The sequence below is a fragment of the Cebus imitator genome, unplaced genomic scaffold (genome assembly GCF_001604975.1).
Source record: "Cebus imitator isolate Cc_AM_T3 unplaced genomic scaffold, Cebus_imitator-1.0 Scaffold239, whole genome shotgun sequence".
Classification (NCBI taxonomy): Eukaryota; Metazoa; Chordata; class Mammalia; order Primates; family Cebidae; genus Cebus; species Cebus imitator.
This window is the reverse complement of record NW_016107554.1, coordinates 2,835,678-2,856,877: the sequence shown is the minus strand read 5'-3', so window position 1 is coordinate 2,856,877 and position 21,200 is coordinate 2,835,678. Positions and strand designations below refer to the sequence as shown.

Below are 21,200 nucleotides of genomic sequence, written 5' to 3'. Positions count from 1 at the left end.
TCTTCCCTTACTTGCTTGATTTCCATGTAGACCAGCCCAGGGAATGTTTATTATCTGCCAGAGTTAAACAGCTCCGCTTACAAATTTTACCACGAGTGCATGTCAGTGTCACTTGTTAAAACTGATCTGCAGGCAAGGGATACTTCATATCCTGTAAAGACTCTACCTAAACATATACCAAAATCTAATATTCCACCTTCTCTCCAGGTTCAGGGGGTTCAACACAGAATTCTATACTTCCAGGTGGGCACAGTGGCTCATGTCTGTAATCCCAGCACTTTGGGAGGCCGGGGTGGGCGGATCACCTGAGATTAGTTCAACCAGCCTGGCCCACATGGCAAAACCCCATCTCTAATAAAAATACAAAATAATAATAATAATAATAATCAGGCTTGGTGGCGTGCACCTGTAGTCCCAGCTACTTGGGAGGCTGAGGCAGGAGAATCTTTGGTGGAGGTGGAGGTTGCAGTGAGCCAAGGTCGTGCCATTGCACTCCAGCCTGGGGGACAGAGGGAGACTCTGTCTCAAAAAAAAAAAAAAAAAAATCTGTACTTCCCTCACATGTATAAATATTCCCTGTCAGTGCAAGTGCATAAAGGAGAAAGCAAAATAAAACTGATGAATTCTTAAGTCATCCAAGCATATGGCCTAATATTTATTCACCTAGAAATACTTTTAAAATGTATAACATGATTATGAGTCTAGAACTGCTAAATGAATTCAGTCCAGTAGCAAAGTCACACTCTTCTCTGAGACAATCTAGATGAGCTCTAAACCCCCTTTATAAAATAAGTGTCATATGCAGAATTATTTCTCTTATAGAAGAAATAACAATTTCCGACTTGATTTAATAAAGAATGAACGATATCCTTCATGGATGATTTCAGGACTTCTGGGTACTTGCCTCCAACTTTGATTTTAAGGGCTCAATGCAATGTCAAAGGTAACGTAAGCTCCATAAATATAATTTAACCAGCCTGTGACAACAAAGGCAAAAGAGTATTTCAAACCCTCAGGAGTGAGCTAGCATGTTTGGCACACTCTGTCTACTCTCATATCCTATAGTTAATAGGCATGGAAACGTTCTGTGGAATATCCATTACTCATTGCCTCTACTCTAAACACATAGCCTGTTAGGGATATGATGGCAGTGAGGCTAGCAGGTGCAGGGAGAAAAGGGAAGCCAACCTTCAAAAGCAGGAAGGCAGGGACAAGTAAATTCATTTAAAATTTACACCTTGTTTTCAACAGCTTCTTTCATTTAATTTTTCCTGACTTTTTAAATTAGCAAATACATTGATCCAGGAGGAAAACACATGGGGAAAACAAAAACCAAACAAGCAAAAACACATTGCAAATCTCCGTGACTTGTACAATAGCCCTTGCTTAGTCCTTGTGTTTAAATATCTGAATGAACTGTGGTCTGTTTTTCATTACTCCCCATCTGGAGCTGTTGTTCTCTTTGTTCTGCAATTTCTGGTCATTTTGGCTTGAGGGTGACTGTTTTGTTGTATGTTGTCATATTACATGGAATGAAAGCTGATGTAGCCATCACTCAAGAAAGAATAATCTTGAAAAGGAGAGGTTATGTTGAAAGAGTTCCTGATAATCCCTTCCGAAATAAAGATGTGAGTGTGCTCACCTAGGCCTGACTACTGTCCCTAACTTACAGGGTGTGGGTAGGATTCAGGAGAGAATAAAAGCTTTTCTTTTAAATGCTAAAAATAGGATTTGATTCTGCTGGTTTAATACCTCAGGTTAATTTCGGGACCTTTTCTTTTTATTTCTAAAGAGACAAGTTCATGGACTTTCTCATACCTTGGTAAAGACTACCTTGCACACAATATGCTGTAGGTGCAACAGCTAATGCAGAATTGAATTCCTATCACATCTTTAAACATAAAAATAAACAAATCCTTGCATTCATAATGTTTAGATTTCATTGTATACCCTGTGCCTGGAGAAAAAGTTGGAAATGATTCAAAATCAAGTGTCACAGAGAAGACCAAATCCAATTTGTGTTCTCTAATGATGACGGTCTTGATGCTCTTCATGATCTTGTTTGAAAATGCCACCTCACACATCCTGTAATTTCTTTTCTAAATAAAGCAATGGTCAAGAAGTACTCAAGCCTATTATACAAAAAGCAAAGCATGCCATTCTCTCCTAATTCTTTGCTATTTTCATCTGGCATTATTTTATAAAATCCAAGAAACATATAGTCATGAGTTACTCAGATTCCATAGAAAGAATGACCAACATATAAACATAATTAAAACCAGCTTAATTTTTCCAAGAGCTGTATTTTTTTTCTTGCCCCAAAATACAACAGAACAGATTTGGAGAAACGTTAAGATAATAATAATATATCACCCATAATCCCACTACCTTAAATATTTTTGTATTGCTTGATATTGCCAGTATTTTATACAAAAGTAAAAGGAGATATCATCAAACATTTTGCATGTATTAACTTTGTGAATCATCACAACACCCTATGAGTGAGGTTCTGTTATTACCTTACAGATGGGGAACCTAAGGCACAGTGCAGTTGACTAACCTACCACAGGTCACACAGCTACTAAGTGAAGAGGCAGTGTTCAAACCAGGCAGCCTGGCTCTCCCGCAGTCATAGCCATGCTGATTCTGACTCTCAAATATTTACACAGCTCCATATTCAGTGTGCACATTATTTTATATCCTTTTATATTGATTTAACTTCATATAATAAACATCTTTCTAGGGCTTGGCATAGTCTAGTCTTTACGACTACCATTTTAACAGCTACATAACAGTTGTATATGCTCCATAACCTAGGCTTTGGATGCTTCCTATATTTTTTCCCAGTAAGGAAAATGAGAGTGCTCAGAGTTGTACATAGACATATAATTTTTAAAAATGTGTTTAAATAAAATATTTGAATAAATATTCTCAACAGCCTAACGAGTGTCAACGGTATGCCCTTTATTGCTGTTTCCATACTGACTTTAAAGGAGCTGTACCAGTTTAGCACGGTACCAATGAAGAATGGGTGAACCAGTTTCAGAGTGAACAGCATTGGATGGCCAACATGTTCTAATGTTTGCTACTTGAGTGGTTATGAACGGTCACTGCAAATTGCTTTGATTTGCACGTTTCCCATCATTACCTAATTTACCCTGAGGACATGACTCCCCTCGCAGCCCTCTCAAATTTGAGGTTTTTGTGGTTTTTTTCCTCCCACATCCCTCTTCCCACTGGACCTGTAAGTGGTAAGCCCCTTTCCTCCTTTCTCAGTATGGTTTCTCCCCTACCTAAAATCTCCAATTTAGAATCTCACATCATCAAATTTTCTTGCCAACCAGTCGTCATTTTGATCATGGTCTACAGATCCCTAGTATCATTTCCCATCCCGTTATTTCTCCACAGATACCTTTTGGATTAGTCACTTTTTCTTATACTACTCCTGCTTCATTTCTTGGCAATTCCAATAAATGCTTAGATGATTGTTTCAATACTCATTCTTATCAGCTCTGTGAACTCTTCCATGATCTCATATCTTTCTCCCAACCTCCGCAACTTGTTCCCATGGTCATCATGAACAGTTACACACGATTTTCTATAATTGCTGTCTTTCTAATCATATCTTCTCATAACTATGTCAAGATCTATCTTTTGAAAGGAAATACTCTAATATATATGAGTGTATCATTAAAATAATACTTTTCTAAAACAGGAAAGTGATAGTAGTATATTTTTGATCATGATTGCTGCCCTACAGGGTACCTCTCCCATGATATGCTTGATGAAGGTTGTGATTCATTCAACACTGCTAAGCAGACTCCACATGCTGAGGATAAGCAAGGCAACGGGAGGTTTTCATAAGAGGCTTTTATAAGCATATAATGGTCACATGATCACTTTGCCTTCTTCATATTACCCTCAGGGCAAACGGTCTAACAGCTGTTCAATTTCTTACAGATGCCTTTCTATAAGTGATTTTCCTAGGTTGTTCCACAGCCCCTTCTTTCCTCCCTCCCTCTCTTCTTTCCTTTTTTTGTTCCTTCTCTTACTCCTTTTCTTCTTCCATACTCATTAGTGAGATCATTATTCATATCACTAGAGAATAAAGTACTTTGAAGCAGCATATCTAATATTTTCATATTTATTTAAAATATATCTATTTTTAAGATTATAATATATGACATTCATAAAAAGTTGATGTAAAACAAAGAGAGATGCAAATTCTAACATTTCCTTCTAGTATCTCCAGTAAACACTCTTGTATCACCCTTCACACATCCCACTTTAGAGGTAAGTCTTCTATAGTACACAGATCCTATTTCCATTGATTTTAGGAATCTCTCCACAAACAGAAAATTAAATAAGCTGTTGCAAAAAAGTGTGGATAGGGACATTAGGAGTTGAGGTCAGGAAACCCACAGTACACTTTGTCCAGATAAGCACCCACACTCCCACTATATAATTTGCTTATGGAGACCCTGACCACCATTTTCAGTTACATCCCTCATTCTTCAAACCTTCACAATTATAGAAGAGTTCAGTTTTTGCATGTTGGCAATTTACACTTCTGTGGTCTTCAGCATTGTACTGTGACAACAGATATCTGTGTGACTGAGCACAACTTTGCATAGGGAAGGATCTTTTCATATTGACCCCTCCAGTTATCGGTCATGTAATAGAATCTATTGAGGTTTCAAGGTGTTGCTTATCTGTGCAAGCTTCCCGTTGCCTTGCTTATCCTCAGCATGCAGTATTTGTGTTTCTGATTGGTGTTTGATCACTATTATTAACTGCCTGACCCAAGACTTTGTAAATGGGTTGGGCAGATCTAGTAGCAACAGAATTAGCATTCTAATGCTTCTAACATCCCACATGCTCCCCGCAGGCCAAGAGCGACAGAACATCCCTCGTTCACGGCCCAACTTTCTTCACATATGTTCTCCAAGGTCTCAGCTGCCCACCCTACTGCACTCTGCTCCATTTCCTCTTCCACACATTATTCTTTGGCAATCTTATCTTCTCCTTTGACTTCAGTCAGCATCTGTAGCCCTGGGCTTTATTACAGTTTCCTCTTTGACATCTCCCACATGGTTGCCATGCCAGAGACTCCAACTCACTGTGTCTAATAGCTTCTCCCCAAAACCTACTACTGCTGCTTCTGGACTTTTTGCCTCAGCAAGTGGCACAGGTGTCTTTCCCAATCAGAAGACTCAACATGTAGGCTTTGTTTCATACATTCCTCTTTTTCACCTTTACAGAAAATAGCCAACTTCTACCTTTAAAAACTTTCATGGAGAACCCCTTTCTATTATGCTAATAATAATAGTTAATTTTTTTTTAACTTCCCTCTGGTACTATTGCTTTAAAACCCACATTTTTTTTGCTTCCACTCTCTCACTTTACAATTCAATTTCATGCACCTTTGCTGAAATACATTTACTAAACACCTATAGAATCATACTTTGCTTGAAAACTATTAAGAGATCTATGTTGCTTACAGAATTAAAATTTAAAATATCCAGCATATCATTTAAAAGCCTACAAAATGTTAACTCCTTTCTTCTTTCTGTCCTCATTGGTACAATTTTTTTATTACAGCTACGTGGGTCTACTCAATTACATTCTGAAATTATTTCTCCTAAACATCCACCTGTCCCAAGCTCACCCATTCTACCTAACTTTATAAACTTCATTTCCCAAAAAGAAATCTCTGTATTCTCCTCTAGCAGTAGTTTGTAGGTAATTCAGTTTTTGATACCTCTGTTACACCCTCACCTGTATTAGGGTGATCGAGTAATCCTAATAAGGATATTAGAATTAGTTTCTTGGTTCTACTGGTATCTCTTCAACCAGGACTTGAAACTATGAGGTGGAAGAAATCACGACATATTATTCTTCGTCTTGTAATATGTAGTTCATTTTTCCGTTTACAGATGTCCTGGAATGTTTTATTTTTTTAACCGTTGAATTGAATCTGGCTACCATTACACAAGTAGGTGAGGGGATACATATATAGGAGTTTCTGAGTACCCTTTCGTAAAACTTGTGCACATTATATTTGTATAGAAAATAGGGTCAGTGTTTACAATGAACTTGGCTCTACTATGCTTCTTGATTTCAGTGTTACAACAAAGACTGGATTAAAGGAGCAACAAACAACACATGTTACAAGAAGCATTCTTGTAATTTTCCAGTCAGAAGTGAGTCATGCAAGAGTGACCATACAGATTTCACAATTGATTTAATGCAACTTTTAAAAGAATATAGAAATCCCAGGCATGAAGAAACACGAGCCACAGATATAGTCAAATGACTTCAGAAGTATTTCCAGGAAAACAAAAAGCCTGTCTTAATAAGATGCCAAGTCTGAAATCCCGTGAGATGCTTATAGCTGAAGCTTAATACAATAGGCCCATCAGTAAATTTATTCCTAGTCAACCAATGTTGCTAAAGCTTTAAAGAACAGAGAAATTAAAATGTGTTTTGCATGGGGAAGTTTTCCCCAGAGTTCCACATTTTTATATAGGAAATCAATTTGCATCACTGATGATCATTCAAATCGGATACCCCATAGTTGTTAGGAGGTAATGCAGTTTTATGCTGAAGCAATTTCATACTTGTTCTGATTTGTGATTTTCATTTTGTTTGTTAACGAAAAAAATTAACGAGCAATGTTACTAGAAATACAACTTATTAAACATTGGCATCATTAAAGAGGCTTGCCATATACCATGCATTATGATCATTGTGTAGCTGGTACCTGGACTTCTACAAAGGAAGAGCCATTAATCAGATAGCAGAGGCAAGATTTCAGGGTACAGATGCCCTTACACATACCTTTGCACTGATTTGTGTTTTTGTCAAGAATTGCCTTTGTAGATACAATTTTTCCATACCTGAAAGAGAGATGGAAAAAAACCCATGTTATTGTAATCCAGTGAAGACACTTAAAACACCCTAATGAATATCGGGGCACAAACAATTGAGCATGGATAAACCAAGGAAACAAGCTCTGAATTCCCATTTCACACCGGAGTGATTTCCTTTCACCAGTTCTTTGTAACTTAGGAATGTTCTTCTTTACGTAAGCAAAGCGTTGAGCTCCAAAAATAAACTTTTCAGGCTGTCACAGGCAGCCAAAAGAGGATCACATGTGATTGTGATCACAGTAACATGCACCCTGAGGATTCATGGAAGAAAGCATGGACCTAAGTGCTAGACTGAACAGGGTCTGCATCCAGCCTTGACTCTCACCCTGTGTTGTAACCGTACACAGTTTAACCCAACTTCACTAAGACACAATTTCTTCATCTGTAAAAATGAGAAGCTAAATATATCAAATATCCTGTTTCAATCAACCTTCATGTCTTTGGGAGTCCACTAAATTAGGCTTCAGGAGCAAGGTAATATAGTAGTTAAAATAATATACTGGGGAACCAAACTACCGTGGCTGATTCCAATTTAGCCAAATGGATATATATCTGGTTGGCTAAGTAAGTAGTATGTGCTCTTTGTGTCATTTGATCATCTATAATGTTGTTATAATGTTATAAATATATTTATTTAATTGTAGTGGCTTATTTGTATTTGTAGTGATATAAATATTTTTGTAATATATTATAATATATTACAAATTATTTATATTATAATTATAATATAAATAATTTTCATAAGTATATAAGATTAGGATAATTTTGTCTTCTTTACAGGGTCCTTGTGAAAGTAAAATGGGTTTACCTAATATGCTAAGGACAGTGGCTGCAACATAGTAAGTGTTCATTCAATGTTAGCTTTTCTTTCAATGATCCTCTCCCTGCTATCAGCTATATAAAAGTATCTCCAGCCCTTGGCATTCTCTGAGAATGATTCGAAGTAGAAGGGGGTAAACACTCTGTCCTGAGAGCTTCAAGCATTAGTAGACTGTCAAAATCATCCACCGAGAAAATTGAAAGGCATAGTTATTTGCTAAAAGATAATATACATTTATAATTTACATTGCTAGTTTTAAATGTTAGGGATTTCATTATGTTCTCACTCTACCTAGTTGTATAGATACTCACCCATTCAAAGCTATTTTGTTTGTTTCATATTATCAAAATGCCTGTTACCTCATGCCTATTGCCACACAAGATTATTCTCTTTAAAAACTTCCAATCCCCCCTTTCTCATCTCCCCCAAAATACTCTTTTTGGAGCTCTATTTTATCCCAAGAGTTTCTCTGTTGGGAAAATAATCAGTAAAATAATATCATATCTGAACCGTCTCTTTACTAGACAATCATTCATGGTACCTACAATCAAACCCATTAACTAGCTGTAATGTTTACTAGGTTTGAGTTACTAAGGTAAATAAATATTTGCAAAATTATATGTATCTTAAAGTAGAAAATAAGAGACAAGAAAAGAAAATGCCACTACATCTTTTGTTTTTTCCATACCAAGCACCATTAATACAATATGTGAGAAGTAAAAATCAGAAAAAGAAAAAAAAATTAGAACAGGTGTAACTATCTTACACCAGGCACATAAACACTTAAGACAAAAATCCTTCTTAATTGGTTTCTAAAGGTGTTCCTGAAACTTTTATATAAGAACCTTCTAAATTGAAATTTAGCTCTGTCTTAAATATGAAATTAAACATTGCTGTGTTCTATAGTGAATTACAACTCACAACTGGACTATCAACAATAGTCAATGACATGCATATTGTCCTACTACATCGATATTATAAGAATGTCCTCTACTTCATTAAATATGTATATGTAGTCATTTTTACAGCAATAAAAAAGGTCAAATGTTTTCTTATGGAAAGCATTTGTGAGTATTTTGACAAGTAACTTTTTTTATAAACAAAGAAAATGAATTTTACTTCTCAGAAATTATTACCACATTACTATAAATGGAAAATCACACACACCATCCAGAAAAGCAAACTGAGTTATTTCTTGACTTACTCATTTTTAAACACTCTCTAGGCAAGACTTTCCAATAGCACAGAATCACAAAACAATGAAACACAACTCAGAGTACTTGACGCAATCTCTGCTATGACTAGAGTAACAGGAATTTCATTTCATGGCTCTGTTACAAGATTCTGCATTAACAATTAATTTGCAAAGCTAGAATATGCTTTAAACAACAAGAGAAGGTACTTAATGGGCCACTGGTTACAGTTCACGTCTAAACTCTCAGGATGACAAACAGATACTTTCTGCATGACTGTTCTGTATTCTCCATGATCTGCAAAGTCAACAACTGATGTAGGTAAATAAGGTTTAGATTTTTTTTTAAAAGATCAAACCACCATAAACACAAGACCCACAAATGTAATATACCTGTGAAATGATGTTTTTATCAAAGTATACCAACAGATCATAATGAAAACTATTCTACAGATTAAAAGTACACGATTTTATACACTCTGAAGGAAAATACAGATTTCTGAAGTAAAAAGTATTCCTTCATGTATATAACCTCTTACTCTTTCCCTTCTTAGAGTTTAGATTAAGACCTTAAGGCTTCATAAAGTTTTCCTTTAACTATGTCACTGACCAGTGGAAACAAAAATGTAATATTAGAGAAAATTATGAGACCAAATTCCTGAATAATGCCTGGAAATAGACACCTGAGCACTGGTCCCATGTGCCTGCTGGCTCTGAAAGCTTCAGACAAATACAATTCACTTCTCTATCCTTTCATTTCCCACAGCTAGAGGAGATAAAATACTATCCACAGTCTACTTCCCTGGGGGTTTGAACTTCTCAGGGGAAACAAATAAATGAAATAAACATATTTTATGCTGTAATTCTTTCCACGTGGACCTTCTCTAGCTAAGGTAAAAAGCCCCCAATACAGCAATGTAAGGATGCTTTTTGGCATATAAATATGCAGCCCCATACCTACATATTCACCAACTATCCTGAGGGCTCATATATTCTACAAATATACCCAGGACCCTAATAACATTTTCTTTATATTCTAAGAGTATGCTTTAAAAGAATCACTCTTCTACAGTAACTATTTGCTTATTGTAATTGAATTTTATAAATTTATATATTGTCTATCAACTCTTTAAAATACATTTACCTTAGCTTGTCAATACAATTTTCATATTTAATTTTTTAAAAGAAATAGCCAGTTATTTTCTGGCATTTATTCTCAGTCTTAAACAGCATCTGAGTCAAACTATATTTGCTGATACACTTGATTATTCCACATACAAGCCTAATTTAAACTAATGGCATCTTTTATTTTCAAAGTTGAATAGAAAATAGAGCTATTATGGGTCTACTCTTCACGAATTATGAAGACATCAAATTGGTGGGATCTTTCAATAAAGAATTTATTTTTAAACCCTTTTGCTGAATCACCCACTGTGTATATTAATTCAGAAAATACAGGGAGAGACTGAAAATAGTCTCCGCAGTCAATTAACTCTCAGCTAACTCATTTTTCACATGCCTTCTATATTGATACCAGGCTAGAAAAAGGTATCGCATTTGTTTAATGGATGAAACATTATCCTTTTAGCAAATGTGGTTGTTTGCCTTCTTCTAGATGGCTCATTCATTCTTTGGCATTTGGGGATGGTAATGGAGCATATCTGTAGCTTTAGGGACTCAGCTGGAATGTGGTAGGGCTATCTTTCTATCTGATGGAATACATCAGCCAGATTTCACCTACAAGTTTACAACCCATTTGTACTCTGAAGCATTAACAAGTTCAATCTACAAATGAGTCGTCACAGCCATGCATAATTGTTATGGACTGAATTTTGTCTCTTCAAAATTAATATGTTAAAACTACAATCCCCACTACCTCAGAATGTGACTGTATTTGGAGATAGAGCCTTTTAAAGAGGTAATTAAGGTAAAATGAGGTTATGCGATAGGACCTAATCCAATATGATTATTGTCCTTATAGGCAGAGACAGGCACAAAATCACCATGTGAAGTCATAGAGAGAAGACAGCCATTTATAAGAAAAAGAGAGAGGCCTCAGAAGAAGCAACAGTGCCAATACCTTGATCTCGTACTTCCCACTTCAAAACTGCGAGAAAATGCATGTTCACAAAGCCACCCAGTCTGTGGTACTTCATATGGCTGCCCTAACAAACTAACACAATAATCTTTTCTCCAAGGCCTCCTAAGCTTTGCAAAAGGGAACAGAGGTAAGAGGATTCATCAGGCAAGACTCCTTTTTAGAATGCTTTGCTCAGTGATTTTTGTACTTGTCCCCTCCAAGCCTTTACCTAAGACCTGCAAGCTCTTTCTCATCTAACATCTGTGTATGACAACAGAAACCTAGAAGTATCAGAGCATTGCAAAGAGCAGACAACAAAAAATCCAGAACCTGGACCTTGATCTTGTCATCTGGGCAGTGTTTCTTTCCCCCAAGAGATAGCCAAACTCTGTAATCATGTCCACATCAAGTAAATTTTACATGTCTATCGTGCAAACTAAAATGTCTTTTATTAACATACTACTTGGGGTTAGTACCTTACAAAGAACACAGACTAAGACTATCCAGCTGGGAGATTTGAAGAAAAGTTAATAGAAAAGGAACTGTTTGAAGAAGGGGCAATATGTTGTCAATGAGGAATGATTTTTATGTGTTTTAGAGATTAGAAAAACAATTGCTTTTAAAAAACATGCATCTTTTCTCAGGTCAGTGTATTACTACTTAGCAAATTACTATTTCCATGCTACAAATAGCTTCACCAGGAACCTAGGGCTATAAGAAGCATTTCGAGTTTGTACTCAAAAGGAAGTGGTTCTCAGTATCTAATGGGCAGCAGAGCCTCTTGCGGGGCTTATTAACACAGGTTGCTAGACTCTACCCACAGAAATCTGACTCAGTATATACAAGGTGGGCCTGGAGGGTTTGCATTTCTAACAAAATCCCAGGTGAGGTTGATACTGCTGATGGTGCTTTGAGAACCACTGCTCCAAAAGACTAACATGCAACAGCAAAGAATGTGGTTTGTTATTTGCAATACTCCAGAAACTAAGGTGACTTTCTACATATATGGGGAACTTCTTTAAAGCTTCAAACAATTTTTTGTTCATATAATGCTTTATATTGAAAATGGTAGACTGGGTGTGGTGGCTCATGCCTATAATCCCAGCATTTTGGGAGGCCAAGGTGGGCGGATCACGGGGTCACGAGTTCAAGACCAATCTGACCAACATGGTGAAACTCCATCTCTACTAAAAATACAAAATTAACCAGGTGTGGTGGTGCATGCCTGTAATTCCAGCTTCTCAGGAGGCTGAGGCAGGAGAATCACTTGAACCTGTAGGTAGAGGTTGCAGTGAGCAGAGATCATGCCAATGCACTCCAGCCTGGGCAACAGAGAGAGATGAAAGAAAGAAAGAAGAGAGAAAGAGAGAGAGAAGGAAGGAAGGAAGGGAGGGAGGGAGGGAGGGAGGAAGGAAGGAAAGAAGGGAAGAAGGGAGGGAGGGAGGGAGACAGGAAAAGAAAAACAAAAGGAAGGAAGGGAGGAAGGAAGGAAGGAAGGGAGGGAGGGAGGGAGGGAGGGAGGAAGGGAGGGAGGGAGGGAGGGAGGGAGGGAGGGAGGAAGGAAGGAAGGGAGGAAGGAAGGGAGGAAAAGAAACAAACAGAAAGAAAGAAAGAAAAGAGTAGACTGAAGCTTTTCAGAATTTTGCCTGATAATATTTTTCATTTAGTCAATATACTAGCAACTTACAATTCAAGTACAGCTGCTTTGAAATTTGTTTTCAGATACCTTCTGGAAACAAAGTCCAAAGGAAACATTGGTGATGCCTATGTAAACCTCTTTTGCCACTTAAAATAACTAGTTGTTAAGTAGTAGTCTGATTGAATTAGAGTGAAATCTTGTGAGAAAAATGGCAAGCAGACAATGATTAGTAACTGGTTTGTGCCCTTATTTGTTCTTTAATTAGAAATAGATATAAATACGTCACAAAAATAGCAGACCAAAAATGCATACTTTCAAGTTCTAAAATCAAAAGAAAATCACTAATTTGGTAGTTCTTAGAATTAGTAATTCTCGGGCTATACTTTAGGTTATATAATTGCGTTATGTAGTTTGGAGATATATATAACCTGTCACCTTAGCAAAAGTTTATGAGAAGGAAATTTTCATACCAAGAGAGTCAGAAATCTCACATCCATCTGAGTACTTTCTACAACTGATTCCAGTGCATTTCAGCATATTTAACATTCTTTTTTATTTGTTTGTTTGAGATGGAGTTTCGCTGTTGTTGACCAGGCTGGAGTGCAATGGCATGACCTTGGCTCACTGCAACCTGCACCTCCCAGGTTCAAGTGATTCTCCTGCCTCAGCCTCCCTAGTAGCTGGGATTACAAGCATGCACCACGCCGCCCTGCTAACTTTTTTATTTTTTGTAGAGATGGGGTTTCTCCATGTTGGTCAGGCTGGTCTCAAACTCCTGATTTCAGCTGATTCTGCATAGGCCTCCCAAAGTGCTGGGATTACAGGTGTGAGCCACCACACCTGGCCACTAACATTCTTTGATATTTGGTCAACTAGGAGACTTCCATCGAGATGGGTGAATAGGAACAGCTGTGGAGTGCAGTTCCCAGTAAGAGTGATGCAGAAGGCAAGTGATCACATTTCCACCTGAGGTACAAGGTTTATCTCAATGGGACTGATTGGACAGTGGGTGTAGCCCAAGGAGGGCAAACCGAGGCAGGGTGGGGTGCTACCTCACCTGGGAAGTGCAATGGCCCAGAGGACCCCCATCCCAACACCCAGTGGAGACCACTGGGGACTTTTCCGGCCACTCTGGCACTCCAGTTCAGATACTGCACTTCTCTCACCATCTTTACAGCCCACAGACCAGGAGATTCCCACCAGGCCAACAAGTACCACAGGTTTCCAGCACAGAACTGGGTGGCCTTTTCAGCAGGCGCCGCGGGTTTCTAGCACAAATTGGGCAGCTATTTTAGCTGGCATCTGGAATGCCTGCGAGACAGAGCCCCTCATTCCCCTGAAAAAAAAGGGGGCTGAAGGCAGGGAACCAAGTAATCTGGCTTAGCAGGTCCTACTCTCACAGAGACCAGCAAACTGAAACCCACTGGCTTGAGAATTTCACCTCCAGCAAGCAGTTTGAGCTCAACCTGGGATGGTCCAACTCAGTGAGAGGAAGGGTGTCCACCATTACCGAGGCAGTCCACCGTTACTGAGGCAGTCCGCCATTACTGAGGCAGCTCTAACCTTACCTGTGTAAACAAAATGGCAAGGAAGTTTAACAGCAGCTGGGCGGAGCCTGTGGCAGCTCAGCAATGCCTCTGCAAGCAGACTGTGACTAGACTCCCTCCTTGCTGGGCAGGTCATCTCTGAAAAAAAGGCAGCTGCATGTCAGGGACTTATAAATAAAGCCCCACTTTCCTGGGACAGAACACTTGGGCAAAGGGCCGGTTGTGAGTTCTGCTGCAACAGACTTAAATGTCTCTGCCCAGCAGCTCTGAAGGAAACCACTGAGCTCACAGCACAGCACTTGAGCTCTGATAAGGGACAGACTGCTTCAAGGGGCCTTCTGACCCCCGTATTCCCAAAGAGACACCTCATACAGGAGAGCTCTGGCTGACATCTGGTGGGTACCCTTCTGGGACAAAGCTACCAGAGGAAGGAACAGGCAGCAATCCTTGCTGTTCTGCAGCCCCCAGAGTGATTTCTAGGCAAGCAGAGTCTGGAATGGACCTCCAGCAGTCCTGCAGCAGAGGGGCCTGACTGTTAAAAGGAAAACTAAAAAATAGAAAGAAATAGCTTCAACATAAACAGAAAGGACATCCACTAAGAGATCCCATCAGAAAGTTTCCAACTTCAAAGACCACAGGTAGATAAATCCATGAAGATGGGAAGAAATCAGTGCAAAAAGGATGAAATCACCAAAAACCAGAAAGCCTCTTCTCCTCCAAGGGATCATAACTTCTTACCAGTAAGGGAACAAAACTGGATGGAGAATGAGTTTGATCAATTGACAGAAGCTGGATTCACAAGGTGGGTAATAACAAACTTCTCTGAGCTAAAGGAACATGTTCTAACCCAATGGACAGAAACTGAAAACCTTAAAAATGTTAGATGAAATGCTAACTAGAATAACCAGCTTAGAAAAGAACATAAACGACTTGGTGGAGCTGAAGAACACAGCATGAGAACTTTGTGAATCATATACAAGTTTCAATAGCCAAATCAAGCAGAAGAAAGGAAAAAGTAAAGAGCAGAAGTTAATGAATTTAAAACAGGAAAACAAAGAAAAGCAGAAGAAAGGATATCAGAGACTGAAGATCAATTCAATGAAATAAACGAGAAGCCAAGATTAGAGAAAAAAGAGTGAAAAGAAATGAACAAAGCCTCCAAGAAATATAGGATTATGTGAAAAGACCTAATCGATGCTTCATCGGTATACCAGAATGTGACAGGGAGAATTAATCCAAACTGGAAACATTCTTTAGGACATTACCCAGGAGAAATTCCCCAACCTAGCAATTCAAGCCAACATTTAAATCCAGGAAATTCAGAGAACACCACAAAGATATTCCTCAAGAAGAGCAACTTCAAGGCACATAATCATCAGATTCACCAGGGATGAAATGAAGAAAAAAATGCTAAGGGCAGCCAGAGAGAAAGGTCGGGTTATCCACAAAGGGAAGCCCATCAGACTCACAGCGGATCTCTCAGCAGAAACCCTACAAGCCAGAAGAGAGTGGGGGCCAATATTCAACATCCCTCAAGAAAAGAACTTGCAATCCAGAATTTTATATCCAGCCAAACTAAGCTTCATAAGGCCTGCCTTACAAGAGCTCCTGAAGGAAGCACTAAACATGGAATGGAACAACCAGTATCAGCCACTGCAAAAATGTACCAGATGGTAAAGACCATCAATACAATGAAGAAACTGTGTCAGCTAAGGGGCAAAGCAACCAGCTAGTATCTAAATGGCAGAATCAAATTTACATGTAACAATATTAAACTTAAATGTAAATGAGATAAATGCCCCAATCAAAAGACACAGACTGGCAAATCAGATAAAAATTCAAGACCAATGGGTGTGCTGCATTCAGGAGACCCATCTGACGTGCAAAGACACACATGGGCTCAAAATAAAGGGATGGAGGAAGATTTACCAAGCAAATGGAGAGCAAAGAAAAGAATGGGTTGCAATCCTAGTCTCTGATAAAATGGACTTTAAATGAACAAAGATCAAAAGAGACAAAGAAGGGCATTACATAATGGTAAAGGGATCAATGCAACAAGTATAGCTAACTATCCTAAATATATATGTACCCAATACAAGAGCACCCAGATACATAAAGCAAGTTCTTAATGACCTACAAATAGACTTAGACTCACACACAATAATAGTGGGAAACTTTAACACTCCACTGTCAATATTAGACAGATCCATGAGACAGAAAATTTGTAAGAATATTCAGGACTTGAACTAAGCTCTGGACCACATGGACCTAATAGACATCTACAGAACTCTCCACCCCAAATCCACAGAATATACATTCTTCTCAACATGACATCACACTTACTCTAAAATTGGCCACATAATTGGGAGTAAATCACTCCTTAGCAAATGAAAAAGAATGGAAATCATAACAAACAGTCTCTCAGACCACAGTGCAATCAAATTAGGACTCAGCATTAAGAAACTTACTCAAAACCGCACAACTGCATGGAAAGTGAACAACCTGCTTCTGAATGACTGACTACTGCATAAAGAATGAAATGAAGGCAGAAATAAAGATGTTCTTTGAAACCAGTAAGAATGAAGACACAACATACCAGAATCTCTGGGACACATTTAAAGCAGTGTCTACAGGGAAATTTATAGCAATAAACGCCCACATGAGAAGTGAGGAAAGACTTAAAATCAACACTTTATCATCACAATTAAAAGAGCTGGAGGAGCAAGATCAAACAAATTCAAAAGCTAGGAGAAGACAAAAAATAACTAAGATCAGAACAGAACTGAAGGAGAGAGAGACACAAAAAAAACCTTCAAAAAATCAATAAATCCAGGAGCTGGTTTTTTGAAAAGATCAACAAAATAGATAGACCACTACCCAAACTAATAAAAAAGAAAAGAGAGAAGAATCAAATAGATGCAATACAAAATGATAAAGGGGATATTACCACCAATTCCACAGAAATACAAACTACCATCAGAGAGTACTACAAACAACTCTATGCACACAAACCAGTAAGTCTTAAAGAAATGGATACATTCCTGGACAATTACAACCTCCCAAGATTAAACCAGGAAGAAGTTGAAACCCTGAATAGACCAATAACAAGGTCAGAAGTTGAAGCAGCAATTAATAGCCTACCAAACAAAAAAAGTCCAGGTCCAGATGGGTTCACAGCCGAATTCTACCAGATGTAAAAAGAGGAGCTGGTACCATTCCTGTTGAAATGATTCCAAACAATACAAAAAGATGAAATCCTGCCTAACACTTTCTATGAGACCAACATCATCCTGATATGAAAACCTGGCAGAGACACACACAAAAAAGAAAATTTCAGGCCAATATCCATGATGAACATCAGTGCAAAAATCTTCAATAAAATACTGGCAAACTGAATGCAAGGGCACATCAAAAAGCGTATCCCTCACTATCAGGTAGGCTTCATCCCGGGGATGCAAGGCTGGTTCAACATATGCAAGTCTCTACATGTAATTCACCACATAAACAGAACCAAAGACAAAAACCACATGATTATCTCAATAGATGGAGAGATGGACTTCGACAAAATTCAGTAGCCCTTGAAGCTAAAAAATATCAATATACTAGGTATCAATGGAATGTGACTTAAAATAATAAAAGCTATTTATGATAAACTCACAGCCAATAGCATACAGAAAGGGCAAAAACTGGAAGCATTCCCTTTGAAAACTGGTACTAGACAAGGGTGCCCTCTCTCACCATTCCTATTCAACACAGTATTGGAAGTTCTAGTCAGAGAAATCAGGCAAGAAAAAGAAATAAACGGTATTCAATTAAGAAAAGAGGAAGTCAAATTTTCTCCTTTCGCAGATGACATGATTGTATGTTTAGAAGACCCCATCATCTCAGACCAAAATCTCCTTAAGTTGATAAGCAACTTCAGCAAAGTCTCAGGATACAAAATAAATGTGCAAAAATCACAAGCACTCCTACACACCAATAACAGAGAGCCAAATCACAAGTGAACTCCCATTCACAACTGCTACAAAGAGAATAAAATACCTAGGAATGCAAGTAACAAAGAACATGAAGGACTTCTTCAAGGAGAACAACAAACCACTGCTCAATGAAATAAGAGAGGACACAAACAGATGGAAAAACATTCCATGCTCATGGTTCAGAAAAGTCAATATTGTGAAAATGGCCATACTGCCCAAAATAATTTATAGATTCAATGCTATCCCCATCAAGCTTCCATTGACCTTCTTCACAGAACTGGAAAAAAACGCCTTACATTTCATATGGAACCAAAAAGAGCCCACAAAACCAAAAGAATCCTAAGCTAAAAGAACAAAACTGGAGGCATCACGCTACCTGACATCAAACTATACTACAAGTCTACAGTAATCAAAACAGCATGGTACTGGTACCAAAACAGAGATATAGACTAATGGAACAGAACAGAGGCCTCTGAAGTAATGCCACACATCTACAACCATCTGATCTTTGACACACCTGACAAAAACAAACAATGGGGAAAGAATTCCCTGTTTAGTAAATGGTGTTGGGAAAACTGGCTAGCCATGTGCAGAAAGCTGAAACTGGACCCCTTCCTAACACCTTATACAAAAATTAACTCCTGATAGATTAGAGATTTAAACATAAGACCTAACACCATAAAAAACCTAGAGGAAAACCTATGCAACACTGTTCAGGAAATAGGCATAGGCAAGGACTTCATGACTAAAACACCAAAAGCAATGGCAACAAAAGCCAAAATAAACAAATGGGGTCTAATTAAACTTAAGAGCTTCTGCACAGCAAAAGAAACTATTATTAGAGTGAACAGGCAACCACCAGAATGGGAAAAAATTTTTGCAGGCTACTCATCTGACAAAGGGCTAATATCCAGAATCTACTAAGAACTAAAACAAATTTACAAGAAAAAAAAACCAACCCCATCAAAATGTGGGTGAAGGATATGAACAGGCACTTTTCAAAAGAAGACATTTATGTGGCCAACAAACATATGAAAAAATGCTCATCATCACTGGTCATTAGAGAAATGCAAATCAAAACCACATTGAGATACCACCTCACACCAGTTTAAATGGTGATCATTAAAAAATTTGGAAACAACAGATGCTGGAGAGGATGTGGAGAAATAGGAATGCTTTTACACTGTTTGTGTGAGTGGAAATTAGTTCAAACATTGTGCAAGACAGTGTGGCGATTCCTCAAGGATCTAGAAATAGAAATTCCATTTGACCCAGCAATCCCATTACTGGGTATATACCCAAAGGATTATAAATCATTCTTTTTTAAAGACACATGCATACCTATGTTCATTGCTGCACTGTTTACAATAGCAAAGACCTGGAACCAACCCAAATGCCCATCAATGATAGACTGAATAAAGAAAATGTGTCACATATACACCATGGAATACTATGCAGCCATAAAAAAGGATGAGTTCATGTCCTCTGCAAGGACATGGTTGAATCTGGAAACCAACATTCTCAGCAAACTGATACAAGAACAGAAAACCAAATATGACATGTTCTAACTCATAAGTTGGTGTTGAACAATGAGAACACATGGACACAGGGAGGGGAACATCACACTCTGGGATCTGTTCAGGGAAGAAGGGTTAGAGGAGGGATACCAGGTGGTGGGGATACTGGGGAGGGAGAAATACCTAATGTAGGTGACAGTGGGATGGAGGCAGCAAACCACCATGGCATGTGTATACTTATGTAGCAATCCTGCAAGATCTGTACATGTACCCCAGAACTTATAATTTTAAAAAAATAAAATCTCAAAAAAATATTGGCTCATGTAGTATAGAAAGGGGATGAGGTTTAGAATCAATTAATATAGATATGAATCTGAATCTACCACCCATATGACCTAGGGCAAATTACTCAACCCCTCAACACCTGTTCCTTGATCTGTATAATATGATTTCTATATTCTGCTTTCTATAGCAACTGTAAAAATGAAATAAAATAGTATGTATCAAAACTGCTAGCAGAGTGTGTGACACGTTAAAATTGATTCCTTTCTCTTATTAAACCCTCCCTTATTTCCTATACATTTACTTTATAGCCTAAAATGATAACTGAGATACTACTATCTTACGACCATTTGATAGAGCCAGCATGTCCCAGTTCAGTGCTTCCAGAGGCCTTACAGAAGCACACAATTTAGCATTTATGCTTTCTAACTTGTACTCCAAGTCGATTCACAGTTTCTTCTTCACTCAGTCTCCTCCTGGCAATACCTAATTACTTGCTCAGCCTGTTCTCCAGGCCACTGGAATGCTGTCTCCAGCACCTTCCCAGATGCTTGTCCCTCCTAACCTTTCCACCGGAATCCACCACTCCAGTACCTCTGTCCTACCCTGTTTTCTATTTTCTCCTTTTCTGGCCATCATCCAATAAAGCCATTATACCTGGTTGACCACATCTTGACCCTGGCATTTCTTGGTTCTCATTGCCATCAGCTCACTTATTCTGTTGATCCTCAACAGTACCTCATCTCCAGAACCATTGGCCTTCTAGAGCCAAACCATGTAGTATCAATTCTCAAGTCCTTCTGTAAGTGGCTGTCAGATTTTGGAGGTTTTAAAGCCCTCTCGGTAATTCATGGATCTCCCTTTCAAAGCCTCTCATCTCCACCCCGAAGTCTTTCATTTAGTTGACACGTACTTTTATAACACTTCCCAGAAACCAGATCTTTTCCTAAGTTCTTTACATTTTTCAACTCATGTTAATCACTGCAAGTGTCTCTAGCTGCATTTTACAAATAAGGACACGGTGCCAGCCACAGGGTACATAACTTTCCCAGAGTCACATGACTAGGAAGTAACAAAAGCAGGATGCAATCTCAGACAGACCGGCTTCAGAGCCCAGACTCTGCCAACACTTAAATATGTTGCCTCTCATCTCTAGCCACATGCCATTCTCCTATCTTAAAAGAAAGCCACTGCTTCTCTTTTACTCTCTAATT

General features: G+C 38.3%; 1 protein-coding gene across 12 annotated transcripts in view; it reads right to left on the bottom strand.

Annotated features, from left to right (window-relative positions):
- RBMS3 (RNA binding motif single stranded interacting protein 3) overlaps positions 1–21,200 on the bottom strand; it is a 764,636-nt gene that overhangs the window by 537,307 nt on the left and 206,129 nt on the right. For all 12 annotated transcript variants that reach the window (XM_037727769.1, XM_037727772.1, XM_017498262.2 and 9 more), the window contains exon 3: positions 6,841–6,899. In XM_037727769.1, coding sequence (XP_037583697.1) covers positions 6,841–6,899 — 59 coding nt within the window. The remainder of the gene's footprint in view (positions 1–6,840; positions 6,900–21,200) is intronic.